We start from the raw sequence: 25,362 nt of genomic DNA, 5'->3' as shown, positions 1-25,362 counted from the left end.
GTGAGGAGTGAAGCAGACAAGAGACAATATTGACTAGTGATGTTGACCTCATAGGTAAATTTATCGATTGAATCCAAAACAAATGACTTATTTGAACTATTCCTACTGTCATGATTTTGTGAGTTCTTAACTCTGTTTAATGTTACTTGACGCACACAAAAGGAAAGTGCTTCTTGTAGAGTTTGTATAAATAGAAAATAACAGCCTTGATCTACAGAATGCTGATTGAATGATTGTTTAACGCCGAGTCTGAAATTATTTGAGCCATATTTCGGCGGACAAGTTTGTTTATTGACCGGTTTTTGAAAATTTTTGGTTTCTCTGGCGAGCCCCAATGAGCCTACTCTTTTTCAAACTCAAGTGAAACGATCTTGTACGTGCCAAAGGGGTTGTTATCCTTGACACGGGGGACCATTTAATGTCCTCTCCCAGGGACTTAAAATTAAATAATATGTACACAGTTAAAAAAAATGATTTAAAAATATCTCATAAAATTGCTAATGCAATCACCAGTTTCCACATTTCAAAATTGTATTTTCTTAAAACAATCAAGTTGTAAATTTCAACTAAACACAAATGAAGAAACACCATTAATACACTCCATTTTATCTTTTCTCAATTTTGATCCAAATCTCGTCTCCTGGGGTAGCTATAAGGCCATACACTGGGGTCACGACCTGACCTTCAATCAATTTGACCTTGAACTTTCTAAGCAAGGTCACAAGTCCTATTGTGGCTTCAACATAAGCAAATTTGTATCCTGGACAGATTCTTTTGCCGGCAAATCCGAAAGGCTGGAAGGCTAGAGTCGGTCTGGACTTTGAGTTTTCTGGACTAAATCTATCTGGATCAAACCTATATATAAAAGGAAGTATAAACTGTACTGTTCCTCACAAAATTCATCATTTCATTTCAACAATTGAAATGTTTCCTAATTCATATAAATCAGGCTTCTTTTAATATTCCATATTTTTTAATAGGAAAATCAACAGATATGAGATATAGTGAAGAAATTGCCCCTAATCAAGAAAACAATATTTTTATTATTTAAAACTAATCCATTTCAATGTAACAATCAGCCCCGCCTACACAAACCTTACCAGTATATATTGATTTAAAGATGCTCACAACCAAACAGGCTCAGATGCTAGACTGAACTACATTTTCTGGATAGGTGACAATTTTAAAGGTTTCTAAGCTTTTCTTTCCCAGGAGGCAATAAACCCAATTCTAAACAAACATTTACTTTTTCATGTTCGATGAATTTAGAAAATGCTCACTTCCTGAACATTTATTGGGTTTAAAATTTTATTAAGGAGCATATTTTTATATTTATAAATACAGGGTACCAGATTTTTCAAACAAACATGCCATGTTTGAGTAGGTTTTTTACTAGGCAGCAGTAATCTCAATTCTACTGTTAAACAAACTTTCATGCTGCTGCATATAGAAATGCACACTTCCAGAACATTTATTGGGCATGAGATCACCCAACTTATTAACAACAGTTATTTGGGAAAACTTTTTTAAATACAGTGTGTATGGTTTTTGAATTTGTCATATAAACATTAGGAAAGTGGTACATGTAGTACATACTTGTTGGGAATTGGGTAGTACTTACTTGTTGGGAACGGGGTAGTACTTTTCATTCTGCAGACTCACACCAAGGGCATGAATCACTGGAGTCTGAAATCAAAACAAAATCCTGACAAGTTACTGTAAACCAACGTTTATTCATCATCGTGAATATTTCTCGCAGTGAACCGGTCCTTAACATAGAACCTACGTCGTATGACATCATATGTTTAGCCTATGCTAGATCCATTATGACGTCTAAATCAATTTGATGTTACCTTTTCCCGTACTTTACAGCTGTGAATTAATAGGAATTTTACAAAATAAAGCATTTTGATATTCAAGGAATTCAATTCAAAATCATGCTAAAATACTCTTAATACATATACTGTAATCAATTAATATATTTTTATTATAAAGATAATTGATTTAATACATTTCTCAAATTAGAGAAACCTGTAGGCAACTTTCATTTATTGTAGATCATGACCTAAAGTGGACAAATCTAAGACTTTCTCGTGTAATGAAATTACATTGTGATAACTTGTGAATGGTATGCAACTATTTTGAGGGAATGCAAAAATCCTTAAAAATATCTTCAGTTGTCAACTAGAGAGTGTAATATCTTGATAACTGTGTCTTGAGTCAAAGATGTGTTGATGATTGGGTATAATTGTTTGATGTCTATCATGAAATGTATTTATTTCCATAATGTTACATGTAATTATGTATTAATTATTTTTAATGGTTTGTGTTTGATTACAAATTTTCTATCAAATATATATTACCTTTTCAAATATAAAAAGACAATTTTTGACAAATATTTACATTGTATATCTGAAAGTAACCCAAAACAGTCATTTAATAAATAAATCCTGTGTAAGTGCATAAAGGTCAAGAAAAGTAACATCGGCAAATAATCTCTCGTTAGTTTGAGGGGAAAGGTAATTACTTTAATTACTTTTTGTAATCATTTTGGTATGTTCTTCATCATATAAAAGATTGAAAACATTCTCACAAAACCTTTTTGACAAATATTTACAAATTTAGGGTGGAAAATTGATAAAAGAATAACAAAGTTCATGTTTTTTTTTTATGTGGGCTTATTTTTTAGTTCAATTGAATAAAAAAGAATTTAATTTTGAGAAATACTGTTTAATACTGTTCAGTTTATAAACTCTACGAAGGACGATGTTTAAATAAGTATTTTTGAGATTTTTCTTATTCTCTTTATTCCAAGTACTTCTAAAAATGACTAAAATGTGTATTCGCAGCATGTAATAACCATTCCATATTTTACAGGCTGCACTATATTTGATAACAAGGAAACATGTTATGTGCTTTTAACTGTTTGAAAAGCGAGTGCTAATTTATCATTTTGAAAAGTTTGAAAATCTTGTGACAAAGACTTTTCCGACATAGGTTCTACCTTAAAGTGTATGTCTCTTTATAACAACAGATCCAAAAAAGCTTAATCGCAAAAACGAGAAATCTGTGATCCAATGCTCACTAGTAATACCCCCCCTCTGATGTAAACAAACAACTATCATGTTAATTTACACAAGTTTAATTACAGGCAGATGCAATAAAAAATTTGAAGTCGACATCAGATTCATTTCAAAATTAATCCTTCCATATGACTTGCCTAAAAAAAAGAGTGTACTGAAATTAAGCATCTGCTATGAATAGTAAATAAGAAAACTGCAACAAAAATTTGTTATGTATGAAACGGACACACACACAGACAAACAGGAAGTTCACATCGCTCACCTGAGAAACTTTGACCATTCTGTTCTTTACCGGATTTCCCCCTTTCAATACATGTTGCGACCTCACCCTACCCCACTGATCATAATTAAGGCATTTTGAAATCTACACTACCCCAGGATGTTTCCATATGCACATACGTTTCAGCTTTTCTGGCCCAGTGGTTCTTGAGAAGAAGATTTTCAAAGATTTTCTAATATATTTCTATAAAAAACTTTGATTCCGCATTGTGGCCCCGCCATACCTCCAGGGGTCATGATTTGAACAATTTAAAATCTACACTACTCCAGGATGCTTCCACATAAGTATCAGCTTTTCTTACCCAGTGGTTTTTGAGAAGATTTTCAAAGATTGACCTATATGATTTCTATGTAACATTTTATTTCTGCATTATGGCCCCGCCCCACCCCCGGGGGTCATGATTTTAGGAATTCAGAATCTACACTACCCCAGGATGCTTCCACATAAGTTTCAGCTTTTCTGGCCCAGTGGTTCTTGAGAAGAAGATTTTTAAATGACCCCACCCTATTTTTGTCTTTTCTAGATTATCTCCCCTTTTTAGGGGACTTGGCCCTTTATTTTAACAATTTAAATTTCCCTTCACGCAAAGATGTTTTGTACCAAGTTTGGTCAAAATTGGCCCAGTAGTTCTTGAGAAGAAGTCGAAAATGTGAAAAGTTTACAGACGGACAGACAGCTAGACAGCTAGACGAACGGAAGGAAAACGTACAAAATGTTATCAAAAAAGATCACTTGAGCCTTTGGATCAGGTGAGCTAAAAATGAATCCCAACGTATGGCATGCCTCAGAGAAGATTGTGTTAAAATTTCAAGCCAGTTCTGGTACAATCACTAGTTTTAGCTACGTAGCTTGATTTACCTACATAGCATTATTTACGTGAGGAAGCTTTAATTAGCTACCAAATCTACTTATTTATATTTGAAAAAAACATTTTTCTCAGGGTGTGCAGAAAATATCATTTTGATGGAGTGATCATTTTCAACATTGAACTCATCTGAAAACAATTCATGAAAAAATCTCTCTTGAAGAAATGTCTTTTTCTCCGCAATTGCAATCAAAATTCTGAAATTTTTGGGGATATGTATGACAGTTAGAACAGTTACTCCTTGAATAAAATGACAAAGAAGTCCACTTCCTGTTATCACAATAATAGGTCGGCAATCATTCAGCACAATGTGAAGTAAACATACTCAGCCATGTCTCATCGCATGCATGAGAGAGGACAGTTAACAAAACAATGGAATTACATGTTTTGCTCTAAATTGTCCAAACGCAGCAATGTATAAACTATCTCTGCTTAGGATTCTTTTTAAACCTCCCTAATTTAAATATCAATAGTAATTTAATTGCGATCTTCTGCCTCTTTTTAATCAAAAGAAAATTTTAGTTACATTGAAATAGCTAAATAAAGCCACTGTATCTGAGGTAGGTAAAAAAAGCCACGTAGGTAATTCTACCTATGTAGATAAATCTAGTGATTGTACTGGACCTGCAAGAATCTGCGATGAGTAGTTGCTGAGAAAACAAGCATCAACAATAAGTAGTTGCTGAGAAAACGGCGACGAAAATTTGGTATGTTTGAAACGGACAGACACACAGACTAAGAGGATGTTGACCTTAGATATAAACAAAAATGATTCCCATCATATGGCATGCCTCAGAAAAGAGTGTGTTAAAATTTTAAGCATTTGCGATGAGTGGTTGTTGAGAAAACTGCAAGGAAAATTTGTATGAAACGGAAAGACGTACAGACAAAGAGGAAGTTGACATCGGATTTTATCAAAAATGTATCCCACTGTATAGCATGCCTCAGAGAAGATTGTTTAAACTTTCAAGCATCTGTGATGAGTAGTTGCTGAGAAAACTGCGACGAAAATGTGTTACAGACGGACATTCAGCTACACGTACACAGACCCACGGACAGACAGACACACAAGGGTAAAACAGTATACCCCCCTCTGCTTCGGAGCGGGGGTATAATGAATCATCACAAACTAGTTTATCCCTGGTAAATAGCGAAATAAAGTTTATTGGGGGTAAAAATTGGTATACATAATGCATGTAAATGCACATGATGGCTCCATGTATGCAAATGCCACTTCGGTTCCATCAGTTTCCTATCATTTTCACAGTTAAAAATATTTGAATTATGTCTGAAAAAACACCAACATAGTTAAAATATTATCATTTTCTCTATATGGCTTTCTAGACAAGCTTTCATGATGAAATCAATGTTTAAAATCAGAATCAGGAGGAGTCTTACATTTTTTGGAATTTTATGCCCTCCAAGTTCAGAGTCAAAATCCTGAAATCTAGCGGCCCAGGGGCCAACTAGCACACCTTAAAGTCTCGTCAATAACCTGGTGTAGGTACCTAACGAAAACAAAATCATTGGGATTAGGTGCAAAGCATAATACTTCTTCAAGTCGTCCTAATGACAAAATGGAAAAATACATCTGAGACTGAATGAGTAGAAATAATGCGATTCCACAGCAACATAGAACAGCCAAGTTATTTCAGAACAAACCACTACTGTGTACATGCAGGGTTATTTTCACCCCCTTTTAATTTTGGGCCTTTCATATCTGCAGACATTTTAAATTTGCTTAGTCATACTTTTGTTGAAGAAATTATATTGTGTTATTTTAATTCACCTCGTTTTAAATTCATCAGCCTGTGATTAGGGCAAAAGGGGCTAAATAAAACAGGGACAAAAACATTCCTGTATCTATACATAGTATGCCTTTGTCTAACTATGGTCTACAGTAAAACTTTAGAACCAACACAAATATTGCAAATTTATAGGATATAGCAAAGTATTTATTAATTCCCAACTATTTTATCTTTACAATTTTGTTATACTGATCCTAGGCATTACGGATATAGTGAAGTAATTTCACATGCCCCAGTGACTTTCTTATAACCAAATTTTACTGTCTATCCTACTGATAGTAAATCTCTGAATATGTTTGATAAGGTCTACACTTATACACTTTTTGCTATACCAAGGTCTTAACTAACACTACCGGTAAATCTTTGTTTAAGGACCTACACGTATATCTTTTTTATACTTAATCTCTAGCTGTACTAAGGTTCACATACACAGAATGTTTGTATACATCCTACTTATTAAAGATACCAAACTACATCCTACTTAGTAAAGATACCAAACTACATCCTACTTATTAAAGATACCAAACTACATCCTACTTAGTAAAGATACAAGACTACATCTTACATGTACATACACTAAATCTGTGTATGTATGAAGACCTACATCCTACTTATTAAAGATACTAACAACATCTTACATGTACATACACTGAATGTTTGTTTGTATACATCCTCCTTATTAAAGATACTAAACTACATCTTACATGTACATACACTGAATCTTTGTTTGTATGAAGACCTACATCCTCCTTATAAAGGATACTAAACTACATCCTACTTATATAAGATACTAAACTACATCCTACTTATAAAGGATACTAAACTACATCCTACTTACACTAAATCTTTGTATGATTTAGGGTCAACATCTTCTTCTCCTAGAACTTTTTTGATCTCTTTGTAGACTTTATCTTGTATGTCCTGATGGATGGCCAGAAAATATATTGCCCATGTTAGAGCTATGTAAAAGAAAGTATACTGCCCATGTTAGAACTGAGACAAAGAAAGTACACCGCCCATGTTAGAACTGTGAAACAGAAGATATACTGCCCATTTTAGAACTATGTAAAAGAAAGTATACTGCCTTTGTTAGAGCTGAGAAATAGAAAGTATACTGCCCATCTTAGAACTGTGAAATAGAAATTATAATGCCAATGTTAGAACTGTGAAATAAAAAGTATACTACCCATGTTAGAACTGCGAAATAGAAAGTATACTGCCCATCGTAGAACTGTGAAATTGGCAAAAGGCCCAAGGGCCTAATAGTTCATCTGAGTATTGTGTAACAACTTTCAAACAATTAAATTTGGTTCGTGTTTTAAACCAGAGGCCATGAAATTCACAATTCACAATTTTAAAAGAGGCACCATTGCTTATCATAATTATTAACTCAGCATGCTTACTCTATTTACTTAATACAAAGAGGAAGATCAAAGTATCAAAGAGAAAATGCACTTTCAATTTATACCCAGTTGTGCACCTCACCCCAAAATAACAACTGACCCAGGGGCCACATATTTCAAAATTTTGCAAATTTAATCATAAAATGGTTGATAAATACCAAAGAGCAGATTTCAAAGCATTGATTTATTTTCAGACTATGTACCCCCCCCCCCTCGACCCAGGGGGCATAAAAAACACTTTGCTATATGCATCTTTCTTCATCATAAATATATATACTAGGATAATTGAATAAAACCCAGAAACAAAGGAAAGTATTTTCAAAGAAATAATGTATGATTACTATATAATCTATTGAGACCCAATTTAACACCAGAACCTCAAACCCTGGGGACATGAAATTCACAATTTTGGAAGGGACACTCTTGCTCATCATTACTTTGTTTTTAGTTAATTTATTTAATACCCGGAAGCAGAGAAGAATATATTAAAAGAATAATGCATTTTCACTATACAGTCAATAGAGTCCTGCCCTAAAACCAGAACCTCTGACCCTAGGGCCATAAAATTCCTTAATCTGGAAGAGGCACTCTTGCTCATCAAAACTATGTGCTTAGTTTATTTACAACCCAGGAGCAGAGAAGAAGATTTTCAAAGAAATAATGCATTTTCACTCTTTAATCTAAATAGCCCCGCCTTAGCACTAGAACCCCCTGATTCTGGGGCAATGAATTTCACAATTTTGGTAGAGGCCTCAATGTCTATTACATTCATGTCAACAGTTTGCCTGCTTGATGTCCAGGAGTAAAGGAGAAGATTTTTAAAGATTATTTTAGTGGTTTTGGCCCAACCCCTCAGGCCCCAGGGGGGCCAGAACAATGAAATTCACAATTTTTGTTCCCCTCTGCCCATATATACTTTAAACCGAATTCGGTTGAAATTGGTTCAGTGGTTTCAGAAAAGAAGCTGAAAATGTTCAAATGTTAACAAACGACGGACGACGGACGAAAACGGATAGCAATAGGTCACCTGATTTACTCAGGTGACCTAGAAATACACTGTCCATGTTAGAACTGCGAAATAGAAAGTTTTCTGCTCATGTTAGAACTAAGAAATAGAAAGTATACTGCCCATGTTAGACGTGTGAAATAGAAAATTCACTGTATTATAGATAATATACTGTCTATGTTATAGAACTGTGTAATTTAAAGTATACAACCCATCTTAGAACTGTGAAATAGAAAATACACTGCTCATGTTAAATCTGTGAAATAGAATGTATACTATCTATGTTAGAACTGTGAAATAAAAAGTACACAGCCCATGTAAGAAGTGTGATAATATTTTGCCAATTTTAAAACTGTGTGCTAGCTAGAATTTAAAACATGAAAGATTACTATGTACAGGTAATACTATCTTAGTCTGATTGTCTATTAGTCCTGCTCGTATACTGCATCAAAGTACATAAATATTACCATATCCTGTTGTGTTAAGCCCCGCAATGGCGTAAGTTATGACATCTGAGAGGATCTGTTCCTCATCTGTTGTGTTGTCTAGTATGGCGTCAATCAATAAATATTCATTTGGGTCTTTTTTGTGTTTTTTTCGGTTTTTTATCATTTTGTTGAATTGCTCCGAAATTCTTTTCTTGGCTGAATGAGAGAAGGTGAAAAGTAGCATTTAGTCTAATCTTTACAAAGTTTTAACTTTCATAAATTATACAATTTATTGCTTTACGTACCAGTACTACTGCATGATAAACAAAGAAAAAGTCAACCAAGAATATTCAGTAAATTGTCCTGCACAGTCTATGCTGAACTTGAAGATACATGTTTAAATTGAAATGTCAATATCATTAGAACACTATATGTGTTTTTCTGTGGCGTATTTAAAATTTAAGGAGAAGGTTTGTGATGAATTGTGACATCATGAATATTATAAGAGGTATGTCATGCCTTTAGCACATCAAATATTAAGGCAGTCTTCATTGTAAGGTGCCGCTGTACTTGCTAAGCATGAAAGTGTCCAATAGGTTGTGTTGCGAAAAAAAATCATCACTTAGCCAAGATAAATCTTACCTTCCTCAAAAGCTTTCATTCTTGAACTTCCTTCCTCGGGGAAACCCTCTCTTAACCTCCTCTCCATTTCCTGCCATGCCTATAAAACAAGAAGTCGGTTGAGGTCCTTCTGTGTGGGGGTATAAATATCTAATATGTATACCCTTGTAACAGTAACAGTAATAGCTGGAGGTAAGACGCGTGGAGTGCACGTGGGCAGTTAAAGTAGATGACGTTCTAGCAATCCATAGGATTCCAGGAAATAAAGACCAACACCGGCCAATTATAATAAAGCTTAAAACCATGGAAGCCAACATAAAGGTCATGAAGAAGCGATCGGACATTAAAGATCTATTTGTGAAAAACAAATGGGCTATTGATTTAAAGTTGGAATCTGATTTTAAGTGGAAGCAAATTTATACAAACTTAAAATACTTAACTAAAGATTCACTGATATGGTTCGATTATAGAATTATTCATAGAATTTTAGGTACAAATAATTTAATTTCACTTACATCAAGCAATTTCATTGGCTGAATCATTCAGAGGAACATATAATATTTTGCATAACATAACTTGCCTACGTCACAATGAATTACGTCAAAAACGTATTACCCCGGTTGACGTTACTTTTAAAATAATGCTCAATTTGAAGCCTTATTCTGGAGAAAAAATTGTCTTATTGTCTGTACTGAAATTAAATTATAAGGAATGAAGCTAATTTCAACTTATGTTATACGATATAACAAAACTTGGGGCAGTTTACGCTTTTTTATAAACCGCTTCGCGGTTTATAAAGCGTAAACTGCCCCAAGTTATGTTATATCATATAACATAGCTTGAAATTAGCTTCATTCCTTAAATAAATACTAACGTTTGTCTAAAATTAAAGATTCTCCACTTTGTTCATTATGTGAACAAGAACCAGAAACAATTAAACATTAATTTTTATACTGTCCACAGGTTTCTGTGGTTTGGCTGGTATTGTTAGATTGGATTTTTTTAAATGTCTGCTAAAAGAAATGAATTTGATGCAAAGACTTTTGGTAGTTTTGAAAAAGATCATGTAGCTATTAACTTGAGTACTCTGTTAGTGAAGAAATATTCATTTCAGCAATCCAGAAACAATTCTCGTATTGTTTTCAAAGATATTTTGAGATTTTTATATAATTATTATATTTAAGAAGAAAAACTATCAGAAAATACTTTTTATGAAAAACGTTGGTCCAATTGGCAATGTCTATTTAATGTGTCTAATTTTGAAAATGACTTCTTGACTAATTATTGCTAATATACTTATTGTCTTCTGTTCCAACATGTATGAAAGGATGTGTGAAAGTTTCTGTATATTTGTATGTTTGTAAGAAAAATAAACAAATAAAAAAAAACAAAAACAATAACAACAACAACAACAAAAAATTCATACACAAACATAACTTACAAGTAATTATCTTAGAGATCTACACACCCACATAACAATGATTCTACATTATTAAAGCTGACCGTACACTGTCAAAATGATGACTGAATTCGCGAATCTGTTCGTCTAACAAGGATTTACTCCCAAACAAGTTGACAAGCTTCAGCTTCAAAGCGAACCCGATCATGTACTGAGCCAAGGGTATGTGCTCGTCTTTGGCTATACTGGACCATTTCTTCACCAAGTTATCGGAAATCTGTTGATAATGCAAAAATAATTACTGGTTTAGAACAGAAAAGAAAAAAATATACAATTAAAATCATTAGTCTTTTCACTGATGCAGATAATATTACAGAGAGGGCTAAAATAGACTGAGCCTGCTGCCCAATCCTATTCATCTTAACATCTGTGAATAAAATATTGTTTAACACCTTCCCTACCGCATCGGTCAATATAACCGATAGCGCGTTAAAACACGACATCCCGATAATAGGATCTCCGTATCTTTTTAATACTAGCATAAATAATAGCATATAAAATCTATATATCATTTTTTGGGAAAATTTCTGTATTTTCAAACACTGTAAAATTTTTTAGCCATTTTAATCGGTATTGGATAGATTTTAAATTTTGCATTCATTCATGACTTTTCGAAAAGGACGTAATTTCCAAAGCAAGGATGATTTTCCCTACGATGTAATATATTTAAAAAGTATATTTTCTCTGCTTTAAAAATGTGTAAAAAATATTGCCTTTACATTTACGATTTTGTAAAAACAAGAATTTTTTTCCACGCATGTGATTTTTCTAGGTTTTATTCTTAATATTAAAATTAAACACAGTTTTACTTGTATTTCTGTACTGAAATAGGGAAAACAAAATACAGCGGGCAAAGGTGAATTTCAATTTCAACAAGCCTTCATCGGACTCTTTATTTTCTGTATTTTCTGAATTACAATAGTTTGAATTTTGAACCTCCGCTTAATTTTTTGTAAAAATTAGTGTGTAGTCATTATTTAATGTCAAGGTCGTTTTCGTTGGGCCTCACTTGGAACAACATGTTTAGTACTTTTATATAGTACTTTTATATTTAATTATAACAGTACTATTTAAATAAATGCTTTATTAAAAAATAATTGATTTAAAAAAAAAACACATATTATCTTTACACCTTTAGAGAATTGTAGTATTGTTTTTTTATATAACGTGCAATAAAGTTCATTGAATATTCATTTGATAAAAAAAATTTGATTCCTAAAAGTCTACGTCGAAAAAATCATATTTTCTTTTGCTGTTTGCTTTAATATACTTTAAATATAAAATACAATTAAATCTATACTGCCATGAAATTTATAATAAAAAAAAATTAAAGCACAATGATTTAATACAAAAACTCGCATTTACACGACTTATCACGATTGTTGATATTAATCGAGATTAAACGTGTTTCCACTGTGTAGCAGTAAACAACAACAACATGAATTTTCATGATCCTTTTAAACTGGATTGATTGATTGTATATTATTTAACGTCCCTCTCGAGAATTTTTCACTCATATGGATACGTCACCGTATGCCGGTGAAGAGCTTCAAATTTTTACCTTTACTCGGCACTCAGAGCCATTGAACAGTGAGGGATCTTTATCGTGCCAACGCCTGCCGCTGACACGGGGCGTCGGTTTTTAAGGTCTCATCCGAAGGACCCGCAACTTTCACTTCAAAGTGCCGAGCGCATGGCGAAGGAACAGTTGCTACCCATTTTAACGACTTGGTCGGTCGCGGCTGAGATGCGAACTCACGACCTCCCGATCACGGAGCAAGCGCTCTACCGACTGAGCTACCGTGAACGGTTCTTTTAAAATGGAGAACACGTCCATTCATCGGATATGACGGTTCTTTTCTTTGGCATTAGATGTGAGTAAGTATTGATTGAGAAGTTTAAAAGTGTTTTAAAGTACATTGATTCAAATGAAAAGAAATTATAGACTATACCAGGGACCATTATACTATTGATCTATAGATAATCATATAGGCACCTGACTATGCATGTGATATGAAGGCATTCGCTGATTTGACAATTGAGGTAAGCCCCCAGTCACCCTTCATTGTACCTTGACTAGTACATGTAGTACCTACCTCCTGTATAGCTGGGTAGTAGTGATGTAGGTAGTCATAAGCCAGCACAGAATCGTAACACTTTCTCCGTTTTCTACCCTCAGCCTTGTTGGCATACAGAATTGACTTCTCTCCTAACAGTGGCTTAAAAAGCTCATTTAAGGAAGCTGTCAGGAAAATCCATTAAAATAAGAATTTTTAATATATTTTAAGACTTCAATCAATTTTTTTTTGTCAAAAATGTTAACCCTCTTTAAAATTGTAATTTATGAAAATTGAAGTCTACTCCAATTAAAGTCTTTATTTCAATCTTCTGTAACTAACTTTAAGATTTATTTATATAAATGAGTTTCCACTGAAAATCTTAACTAAATGCAAAGTAGGATTTTATCACCAGTATAAAATATTGTTAAACGATAAAGATGTTCTTTAGTTTTTAAAGCAAATTCATAATCTAACATACAGTACATTTTGTTTGGCATGCAAGTTTCATAAATTTCTTTTGGTATAGCAACTCTATGCCCCAAACTAATCCTTCAATCATTAATTACACACTGTAGTTATTTCCATTTTTTAAAATTCAGACTTATCTCAAATTAATGGATTGCAGTTGCTGTAATTCTGATAGCTGTTTTACTGTTAACGTACGTGGTTTATCAAACACGGCTGCGTGCTGTTTGAAGAGTTCAGGAGAACAGATACTGACGACGAGTTCCTGTCCCATCCAGAAGGCGGTGATGTCCCCGTACTGATCGTGTAGCTCCTGAAGGTATTCATGTAGACTCCCAGCACGGACAATATCTGACAGGTTCCCATCCCTATATAGCCATAATGTTACATTACGTATTAAAAGATGATATAATAATAAAATTCATTATAACATAAATTCACAAATCTCCAACGCCATAATCATACATTACATAATGAAAATTGATATGATAATATTCATTAAAAAAATATTCATCTAAAATTCCAAAATCTCTATAACCATAATCATACATTACCTAATAAAAAATGATAAAATAATAAAATTCATAAAAAAATCTAAAATATCTTTAACCATAATCATACATTATGTAATAAAAAAATTGTTATAATCATGATAATTAAAATAAAATTTATTTAAAAATCTAAAATCCCTATAATAGTTTAGATTGTTATGATAATGAACATCATTAAAAAATCCAATCAACCATCTTTTTGATTTTAAATATCCATGATTATTTTCTTTCAGCATCAGGTAGTTGTGTTTGAGTGAAACATTTTCTATTTCATAAAAAAACTGTCCTACCAGAGCTACACTGACCTCTCCAGGCTCCCCCATTCCCCGTCCCAACTTTAAACCCCATATCCTCAGAGAATTTTTCAAAAGCATGATACTATGGAATCCGGATAGGGCCACGCAGTTCACTATCGCATCATCGCACCATCGAGATTTGAGTCGATGGTGCGATGTCGGGATAATGCGATGACGATGGCGTGATGGTGCGATAACGATGAAGCGATGACGCGATAGCGCGACGACGATGATGCGATGGCACGATGAAGCGATAATGCGATGACGCGATGGCATGATAGCGATGATGCGTTGGTGCGACAGCGATGATGCGATAGCGCGATAGTGATGATGGGATGCTATATCGTGTCATCGTTATTTCTTTATCGCGCTATCGACATCGTGTGATCGCACCATCGCTCTATCGACTTTATAGATAGGATGGCATTCCCAGCAGTCATTGCACAACATGGCGTTTGTTGATGAAAAGATTCAAGAATATTTCATTAACGGATACGATGATAAAGAAATCATGGTTTTATACAGAAGAAAATCCATGTGCATTACCTTTAGTAGTTAAAAGTCAAGCAAGGATTTGATTGCCCAGTGATCATAAATTGACTTTAATTTTGTATTTAATAATCATATTTTAAGGGGATGAAGGATGTATGATCACGTGACTCAGTTGATTTACGTCATAATCTCTGATAAAATATGTAAAAAACGAGATTGAAACCACAGTACTTGTATAATTTTTTGACTGTTTGTTTGCGTTCACCATCTAGTATAAAAATATCTGAAAACATTCAAATTTTTTTGCAAATATTAACAAATTACGGAATAGATTAATCCACTCTGCCGTTTCCCTACTCTGCGCGTCCTGTGCGTCTTTGACGTCATAGAGGATCTCTTAGTTCCGTAAGATCATACACAGTAAAAAACGGGTAGTATAAAATCATAAAAACGGGCCGTAATATGTACATGGTTGGGTATTTTGTAAATTTCAGAACGCAAAAAATATTTTTACATGGTTGTTGACGGAAAAGTTCTGTGGGTTTGTCTTATTTCGCTTATTTCAGGAATGTGTGACGTCATAGTTGGGTTTTCCCATACTCGAGAAATGTAAACATGACACATTTTTCTCATGATCATGACTCGTTTAACTTTGCCCAATGCAATATTGAGCTCAGCTTCACCAATCGATATTTTTACAGTTAATCAATACAATGACGACCTTGAACTTCGACGTAAATTTTCAAATATTGAATGATAGGATTTTTTGCAAATTAATTTTTTTATGGTTTAAGTTGTCCTAAAAAAGTCGTAAATTTCCGTCTCCAGATGTGGTGTTACAAGAGAATCTTGCTTTTTCGAATTTTTAGCCTTATTCATACTATAAAATATTTTAAAAGACACATTTCCGCTGGTATATTTTTTATCTATGGTGAAAAATTTCATTTATAGACCGAGTAATGGACCCAGAAACACGGAGAATAAAAACTCCGCTCAGACACTGTTGGGTATGGTATTTGTCACTCAATATCTCAGAAATAAGTCTAGAAACCTATTGATATGTCTGCTTTATAGTATGTAGGACATACTAAAAAAGATATATACAAAATATGAGAAAAATTAAATGACAGGTATTTTTTCAGCTAAAGGTACTTCATCCCCTTAAATAACAAACACGAAGTACATGTACCAAGAGGAGAAAGGGAGGAAGACTTTTGTCTTTTGTTTGCTTTTAATTTTCTTGATTGTGAATACTATATACTAGTATATAGGTCCCTGATTTCACGATGCAAGAAATCAATTTAAATTTCGTATATATCATTTACTTGTTTTTAATAGTTAAAGATAGCATTCACGATGGGTTTAATTTTGCGGATAAAAAATGAATTATTGCAAACATAGTGAAACTAAAACCATCGTAATTATTTTCCAATCCACAATATTAACCCCCCCCCCCCCCCCCGTTTAAAAACTAAAATCTAGATCACACGGATTTCGATTTCTTTTACATCAGTCTCAAGATGAGTGTATTGTCAAACTTATCTTGATTATCAAACTATATTTTCTCAATCTTCTAACTAGTTATATGTCTGGCAAGAAAGACATGGTTAATTTTAATGCCCAAATGAAGTTTATTAACCCAGTAAGATCTATATTTTATATATATTCTGTTATATATTCTGTTCAAATCTTCACTACCTGACGCCATTTCTTTTCTCAATAGCGCATGCGCATAAGAGTCGATAACGCGATAGTGCGATAATGGGATGACGATAGTGCGATACAGCACTGATGATGACACGATAGAGCATCGCTTCATCGTTATCGCATTATCGTATCATTGCTATCGCACCATCGTAGCATCGCTATCGTGCCATTGCGTCATCGCTTTATCGCTCCATCGCACCATCGCTTGTTCGTCATCGCACTATCGCGCCATCGCATCATCGTCATCGCGCTATCGCACCATCGCTTCATCGTTATCGTTTCATTGCTTCATCGTCATCGCATTATCGCGTCATCGCACGATCGACTCAAAGCTCGATGGTGCGATGATGCGATATTGAACTGCGTGGCCCTATCCGGATTCCATATGATACTGTATCTTCTGAGGTTCTAGGCTAAAGGATGCTACACTTGTTGTTGTAAGGTAAAACTCGGTTATAGCGATGTCATTGGGACCTATGAAATTACTTCGCTATATCTGTAATTTATTATAATGTATTAATCAAATAATAAAGTGGGGATCCAAGATAACTGCGCTATATCCGTGAATTTGCAACATCTGTGTTTGTACTAAGCAAGTTTTGCTTTGTTAAATTTTGAAAATTTGATCATCCACAGTTGTAGCTTTAAAATGCCATTGTCCAAAGTCCTTATCACTCCTGTGTAACCTGACCTTGACCTATATATAACCATTCAGGGCTAACTAGAGCTGTCCAATAGGGACAAACACCCCCGCTGGGTTTTTCATAGAAGGTGCTTATTCACAAATACTTTATGGATCTAGAGGTCTTCACAATTTACTTACAAAAATTTGCAGTGAAATACAATTGCTCATTATGTTTCTTAATGAATAAAACAAAGGTGTAACCAAATGAAATATTAATATGAATACATTGTAGTTCCATTGTAACATTTTTTTTTATTTCTGCAATAAAAATATATGTCACAATTATGTGTCATGACACTATGCAAACTGATTGTTGAAAAAAATCATATTATACAAAATCAAATTAATCTTGAAAACTTGATAATAATAAATAGCTGGTAATCCAGTAATGAAGTGTTTTGAAACAATAAATAACAATAAAGAGAATAAGAGAAGTAAGATCTTCAAATCTTGTGACAAATTCCCAGGAGATATAGATAAAACATGGTTGAAAAGAGATGCCTTAACAACTTCCCACACCAAACGTATTAATATATCTTTAACTGGATGAATGTCCAGTCATTATTCCCAAGAGACAAATGAATTTACTTAATTTTCTGTGTAATGTAAAAAGTGTTTTTAACACTTGATGATTTTTCTTTTTTTGTGAGTAATTTTAAGCTGAAGTTCATATTTTTGTACAAATATTCTAGATTCTATTTATCAAACCTTATAAATGAGCCCAAAATGAACAAGTCAATTAAAAAGAAAAAATAAAACATGTAAAATGCAGAAAAATGAACAAACATAGTTTAAAATTTCAGGAGCACACTTTCATATAGTGAATAACAAGTGTACAAAATTTCAGACAAATCCTTGCAACAGTTTCTGAGAAACGGTCTGCACAAAACTACAAAATAAAAATGAAAAAAAACACCTGTCAAATCACCCAATCAAGATGAAAATATCAGGTGCACACCGTCGTATGATGAATAATATGTTTACAAATTTTCAGACAATTCCTTTCAATAGTTTCTGAGTAATGGTCCGGACAAAATCTCGTCTACAGATAGACGGGCAGCTAGACGGACGGACAGACGAACATGGCGATTCCAATATACCCCCCCCCCCAACACCGGCGGGGGCGGGGGTTAGAAAAAAAATGACCTTCACCTTATCAAATACCTTACATGCGAGGTTCAAGACATTTTATTCGACCATTTTCAACCCAGAAAAAAGCATGATCTTACAATTTATGATGAGAACAGAAACCCTGATACTTAAACTGAATGACTTTGACCTTTTAAGAATAATCATGGTGCAGTACTGTGACAAACCTGATGGTCAAAACCAATTTTTATCCTTAGTTTGAATAAAAAAAATACAAAATAGCCTATTATTCAATGGTAGTGCAGGAGATTTGAGTCCCTGACTTAGGTTAGATTATATATAAATCAAATTAAAATGAAGCAAAACATAGAGAGAAAAATCACTTACTTTTTTGTTGTTGGCTCTGGACCTGGTATGCTTGTAACTCTTCTGGATCCCTGAAAAAAATGTTTAACTTTATAAAAATCTTTAATTATAATAATTATGCATATATAAAAGGAAAAAAATTGAAAATATTTAGGTCTGTTGTAATTATAAACAAAGTTTACATTCTAACTGTGATTCAATATTTTGCTTATTAAAGAGGTTGGGTGATCGTGGCCATTTTTAGACTATTTTGATCTCCTTAAGAAGAAGAGCTCTATCCATAAAAAGACAAAATGATTTTTTTCTTTCCCGAATGATAATTGACAGTTCAAGATATCATATTTAAAAATGATAAGTTATATCTAGTTGTTAATAAAAAAATAATCTGTCGACCCCCTAGCTTCCTTCATCTAAATAGTTGCTGCAATATTCTTTCTTAAAAAAGACAAAAAATTCTCGTAGGTAAGTCAACTTTTCGGAAAAGTTATGTTGAAATCAGACTAAAAATGTAGGAGAAAAAGCAGTTTGAAAGTATTTCAGAGAAATTTCTATTTTTAGTAACCATGGCAACACGTACCGTTCATCGATCGAAATCAAATACCCATTCACAGAATTAAGAGTCATAGTGAAGTTTATAAATTATGCATCTTAATCAGTAAAAGGAGCAATGGAAAAGCACTGAAAATACCAAACGCAAAGACAGACCAATACAAGATCTCATTCTTTGTGTGCACTGCTAAAGACTGGAACCACAGGCCCGGAAGAAAAAGATGTCCCTGTCCCAACACTAGGGAGCTTCAAGTCGGTGTCACAACGACGTCGCGACTAAATGCTCCCTCCCTCCGTCACATTAACACCCCGGGATGATTATGTGACATACACATACAAATAAGGATACAAACCTAGAACAATTCAAGATGGCGCAATTGTGTACGTTGTGTATTATCAGGTAGGTGATTCATATTGTTTTTATTTAAATAAAATTATGTAACATTAGGTGTTTTAAGTGGTGTGTTAGCAATTTTTATCTATAGTAAACTACAGGCTGAAATGGTTGTGTAAATTATTACCATGAGTGCTCTCAAGTCTTTTAATAATATTGTAAAGTGCAACGCGGTCGAGCTTGGTGTGTGGTGATATGTCTTGTATCACCGAGGCGTTACACTTAGGTTCCCCAACATGTTAACTCAATTGGAAAAAGGGAAACAAAATACTATTACAAACTACTAACAAAACAGTGTTTTGAAAGTATTCCAATAGTATAGCAAACCATATGCAAATGAGCTAACAAAACACTTTAAAAAACTATTAAGAAATCATACGTAACAAATCATCAATAAAACACTCAATTTGATTTTTTGTATAATAATAATTAACAAATCAACAATTCTTTTAAAACATGTAAACACAGTCTCATTTTGAAACATTATAAACACGTCTAGTTTCACAGTATTTGGAATTCCAATATTGACATTATTGTTCAATAAACAATAGCACACCATCACAACATTATAAAACACCATGCAAGTTCACTCTCTTATATCATTTTCTGCAGTTTAATTCCTTTAGTTTGAGAGATAATTTTCACGTCATTGGCCACTTCTCTAATCACATACATTTTCAGAGAATTTTCAAGTATTATAATTCATCACTTACTCCAATGCTTTAAACTGATCTAAGCTAGTATATGGATTAAAGGTCAATCTTTAAATAAATTAGAACCCATTAAAATATGCAATATACACATCCACATTCACTGAGAACTTAATGTCATGCAATAAATAACTCTTTTATATACAGATTCATCCTGATTTTGCTCTTTCCAATCAGGGATCTATATATATACTAACACTTTGTATGTCCCTACACCAAACTCTTTGTTGTTTAAAATTGGCGCAAATTCTAGTCTAACACAGGATGTAAATAGATAAGTTGTTGTCGGAAGCTTTTACAGCTTCTAGGTAAGTCAACCCTAAACATGTCTGTTAATGAAATGAAATGTTAACACAATTTTACTGTTATGCAGACAAGTGTAACGAAATACATTCAAAATGCAATTTTCATTAGAGTGTGATGAAACATTAATAAAACACCAACATTGAAATGAAACATTACCAAAATACCATATCACCCCAATCCTGTAAAGTATTGTATTGATGTTACCTTATATGAACACTTTCAAAACATACAGACAAAATATATGAGGGTTGTCCAAAAAGTTCGTGAACAATGACGTTTTTGTCAAAACAAATGGTTGAAGATGCATTGTATATCAAAATATTTCTTATGAAAAACTAAATCAGAAAGGTTTCATTTTTATTCATGAAACGTAATATTTGTGTATTAATCGGGGTCTTTAAAAGTCGGAGATTGTTCGCATGATATCATGAAATGATTGTTGCCTCTTTATTTGTGTTACATAATATTTTTATCAATTTTAGACCTGTCTGTCATTTTTACCTTGGTCCGTGTGCATTATTTGCGACCTTTAAAGACTCCGATTGTTACGAAAATACTAAGCTCCATCAATAAAAACTAAATCTTTCTGATTTGTTTTTCATAAGAAATATTTTGATATACAGATATATATAGAACCAATTATTTTCACAAAAACGTCATTGTCCACGAACTTTTTGGACAACCCTCGTAAAAGTATGTTTTGGTAGGGTTTTAAAGATATTTTCAAACTATTTTGTTAGATTTCTTTTCTATTTGGGAACTTAAATGTTTGTTCAATATATACAAATATATACAGATTTACAATATAAACAGTTTTATCTTGACTGGACAACAACTAACTGTGGTCAAAGGGTATCTCCCGCAATAAATTTCTCTGGTCCTGCCACTCTATATGTACTGCTGCATCTTGGCACTTTCCACACTTTTGTGGAATGCTACTTCTCCTATTATTAACCTACTGCTTTATGCAGGTCTTACGTAACAGCTGTTAATGTTAACCTTCACAGCAAAATGTGTGCCACATTCAGATCTTATTTCAATGTTTAGGAGCATAAACAGACAAGGTTATATATAACTATGTCATGAGAGAGAGCTGAGCTTTCCTGAGCTTTTTCTATAACGTGTTGCATTAGCTCAATGCAGACCCGGTAAATGGGCAGCCACACACTACTTAAATGATAGTTTAATTAAAATTGTTAGTGGTTAAGAAAACGTAGGTCGGTCTAACGTTTAATAAGAAACTAAATCACAAAAACTAATTTCCGTTTCAATATCCATTAAAATTATCAAGTGGAATATGTAATAAAGTGTAAAGTGTGTTTATTTGTGTCACTACTGCACTGTAATAAGCGCATAATTGGCTTGCTAACTTCCTTCTATCACATCCGCATCTAAATATCCCATTTTTAATGATGGGTAAGGAGGAATGAGAAATTTCAGCTGATGAATTCTGTATTCAGTTCTGTTTCAAGGTCGGCACCTATAAACAAGTTAATGTACCTCTGGTTATTCCCGATGTGACTCACCTTTACACGTTTGTAACGTAGGAAACATCATTTAATATGTTTACATTAATTTATCTTGGTTGACGTAAGAGGGCATGCTAATAATTGTGTAAGGTTAACATTGTTAATGAGCAACAAGCTACGTATTTGTAAAAACTATAGCCTTACACCTTTTAAATTCACATTTCACACTTCCAGGACATGTAACATCTGCAATGCTACACGGAGTAAATAACGTCCCATGTGTCTCTGTATAACTATTCCATCATGATGATCAACCATTAACGTTACATTTTAAGTGACAAAATTTATGACATGTCATTAATATACAAAAATCTTACCCGATACAAGTAATTTATGGCTATCAATAAGGCTATAAGATAAGTTGCTGCAAATATCACAAACTCCAGCATCTTGTTGAATGAGTTTTAACGTGGATCGTTTTACTGCGACAGCGTGTAAAACAAGTTCCCAGTGATGACGCTTCGCGATTAAAGATTCATTGATTGATTGAAGACCATTTTACGTCCCATCCCAGAATATTTCACTCATATGGAGACGTCACCATTGCCGGTGAAGGGCTGCAAATTTGGGCCTATGCTCGGCACTCAGGGCCATTGAGCAAGCAGGGAGGGATCTTTATCGTGCCACACCTGCTGTGACACGGGGCCTCGGTTTATACGGTCTCATCCGTGGGACCGCCCCATTTAGTCGCCTATTACGACAAGTAAGGGGGTACTGAGGACCTATTCCAACCCGGATCGGATCCCTACGGGACCGCGATTGAAGAAGAATCAAAGTACTGAAAGTACTCAAAGCAATAAAACGACGGTCATGAGATCTAAAGCTGTACCATTGATATGTTTCATGATCTGATGTGCATTTCATGTGAAATCTAGGGTATTAAATCAACTTTTGTTTAATGATCAATGTATTGATATTTTCTTGAATATGCAGATAAATTCCTTAATCGATCGATTTGTCTCTCAACACTTCTCGCCCTCAAGTTTTGAATACTCTGAGTAGGGTGCGGAGCTAGTTAAAAGAAATAAAAAAGTAGAGAAAAGTAAATTTCAATGTGATGAAAAAGGAACAGTATTAAGTTATCAGTGAAGATGAAAAGTTAAAAAAAAAGTTTTAACAGTTAAAAGATATAAAAACACTATATATTTTAGTTAAGGTATAGGGTGATTCAATTTGCTCACTAAATATCAATAAATTTGAGTTGTTTTAACAAATGTTTTGTTTCTTTCGTTGCTTCATCCGTATAAAAAAATTATATTTTATCGGACGCTGTTCCGTGCGGATAGTCGACGTCGCTTTATTTGTCGAGTTTTGACACACATTTGTTAGGGTTTTGTACTGTCTACTGTAGTATTGGTACTGTCTGTATATTACGTGATACTTAAGATATCATAAAATGATTATTGCCTCTTTATTTGTGTTATATAATATTTTTATCAATTTTTGACCTGCCTTATATAGAAAATAATCAATGTAATCCGAACACTTTATATCAGAGCTTATGTCATTTTAACCTTGGCCCATGCGCACTATCTGCGACTTTAATAAAAACTTAAAATAATAAATAATTCTGATTTGTTTTTTCATAAGAAATATTTTGAAATTCAACAGATTTATATAGAACCATTCATTTTCACAAAAAATGTCATTGTCCACGAAGTTTTTGCACAACCCTCGTAAAAGTATGTTTTGGTAGGGTTTTAAAGGTATTTTCAAAAAGATTGGTTAGATTTCTTATCCATTTGGGAACTCAGGTTTTTGTTGACAAAGTCCAGTATATACAATTGTATACAGATTTACAATATAAACAGTTTTTTCTTGATTGGACAACCACTAACAAAGGTCAACGGGTATCTCCCGCAATGAGTTTCTGTGGTCCTGCCACTCTATATGTACTGCTGCATCTTGGCACGTCCCCAACTTCTGTGGTATGCCATCTCTCCTATTATTAACCTACTGCCTTATGCAGGTCTTACGTAAAAGCTAATAATGTTAACCTTCACAGCCTAATAACCGCAAATGTGTGCCTCATTCAGATCTTATCACAATGTTTAGGAGCATAAACAGACAAGGTTATATAACTATGTCAAGAGAGAGGTATCCCGAGCTTCTTCTAAAACGTGTTTCGTTAGCCAAATACAGTCCCAGTACATAGGCAGCTACGAACTATTTAAATGATTGTTAAATTAATATTTTTAATGTTAATGTTTAAGAAATTGGAGAAAAACGTAGGTCTAACGTTTTATATGAAACTTAATCCCAAAAACCAATTTCCGTTTCAATCACTGGCGGATTTAGAGGGGGGCCTGGGGGGCCCGCCCCCCCCCCTTTTATGTCCCAAAATATATACATGTAATAAATCAAGGTTTTTTTGGTGTGGCTGTGGGCCCCTATCCTGACCTCAAACTGGCCGGGCCCCCTCTTTTCAAAATTTCTGGATCCGCCACTGTCAATATCCAATAAAATTATGATGAGGAATATGTAATAATATGTAAAGTGTGTTAATTATGTCACTACTGCAGTGTACTAAGTGCATAGTTGGTTTTGTAACTTCTTTCTGTTACATCGGCATTTAAATATCCCATTTCTAATGATGGGTAAGTGGAGATGGGAAATTACAGTTTATGAATACTGTGTTCAGTGGTGTTTCCAGCTCGGCATCCATGATTAAGCTAATGCTCTTCTGCTTATTTCTAGGCCTAAGAGTCCGTGTTTTTGTCCCAATGTGACTCACCTTTTGACGTTTGTAACATCAAAATTTGAGTCAGAACAGGATAGCTAGGAAACGTCGTTTAATATGTTTAAATTTCTTTTATCTTTGTTTGACGTAAGAGGACATGTAAATAATTGTGTCAGGTTAACATTGTTAATGAGCAACAAGCTACGTGTATGTAGAAACTATAACCTGACACCTTTTCTATTCACGTTTTACACTTCCAGGACATGTCACATCTGGAATGCTACACGAAGTAAATAACGTCCCATATGTCTCTGTATAACTATTCCATCATTATGATCAAACATTAACGTTTCACTCTAAGTAAAAAAAATAGATGACATTTCATAAATATACCAAATTCTTACCGGATACAAGTAGATAATGGCTGTCAGTAAAGCTATAAGGAAAGTTGCTACAAAAATCACAAAGTCTAGCATCTTGTTGATCGACCTCTAACGTGGATTTGAGCAGCACTGTTTTTCCTGCAACAG

General features: G+C 33.7%; 1 protein-coding gene across 1 annotated transcript; it reads right to left on the bottom strand.

Moving 5' to 3' along the window:
- Positions 1-542: 542 nt before the first annotated feature.
- On the bottom strand, positions 543-25,362 carry LOC134280037 (cytochrome P450 20A1-like). Its single transcript, XM_062762468.1, is given in 12 exon segments — positions 543-855; positions 1,622-1,686; positions 5,627-5,696; positions 5,698-5,736; positions 6,875-6,995; positions 8,913-9,089; positions 9,516-9,594; positions 11,003-11,170; positions 13,050-13,195; positions 13,677-13,846; positions 18,686-18,735; positions 25,237-25,362. Coding segments are annotated over 12 exon segments (1,407 nt in total). The 5' UTR covers positions 25,309-25,362; the 3' UTR covers positions 543-605.

Source organism: Saccostrea cucullata, unplaced genomic scaffold (assembly GCF_032062105.1).
Source record: "Saccostrea cucullata isolate Sc308-1 unplaced genomic scaffold, CSIRO_AGI_Scuc_v1 ctg5327, whole genome shotgun sequence".
Lineage (NCBI taxonomy): Eukaryota > Metazoa > Mollusca > Bivalvia > Ostreida > Ostreidae > Saccostrea > Saccostrea cuccullata.
Note: the sequence above shows the minus strand (reverse complement) of the source record. Positions and strands in the feature narration are given on the sequence as shown.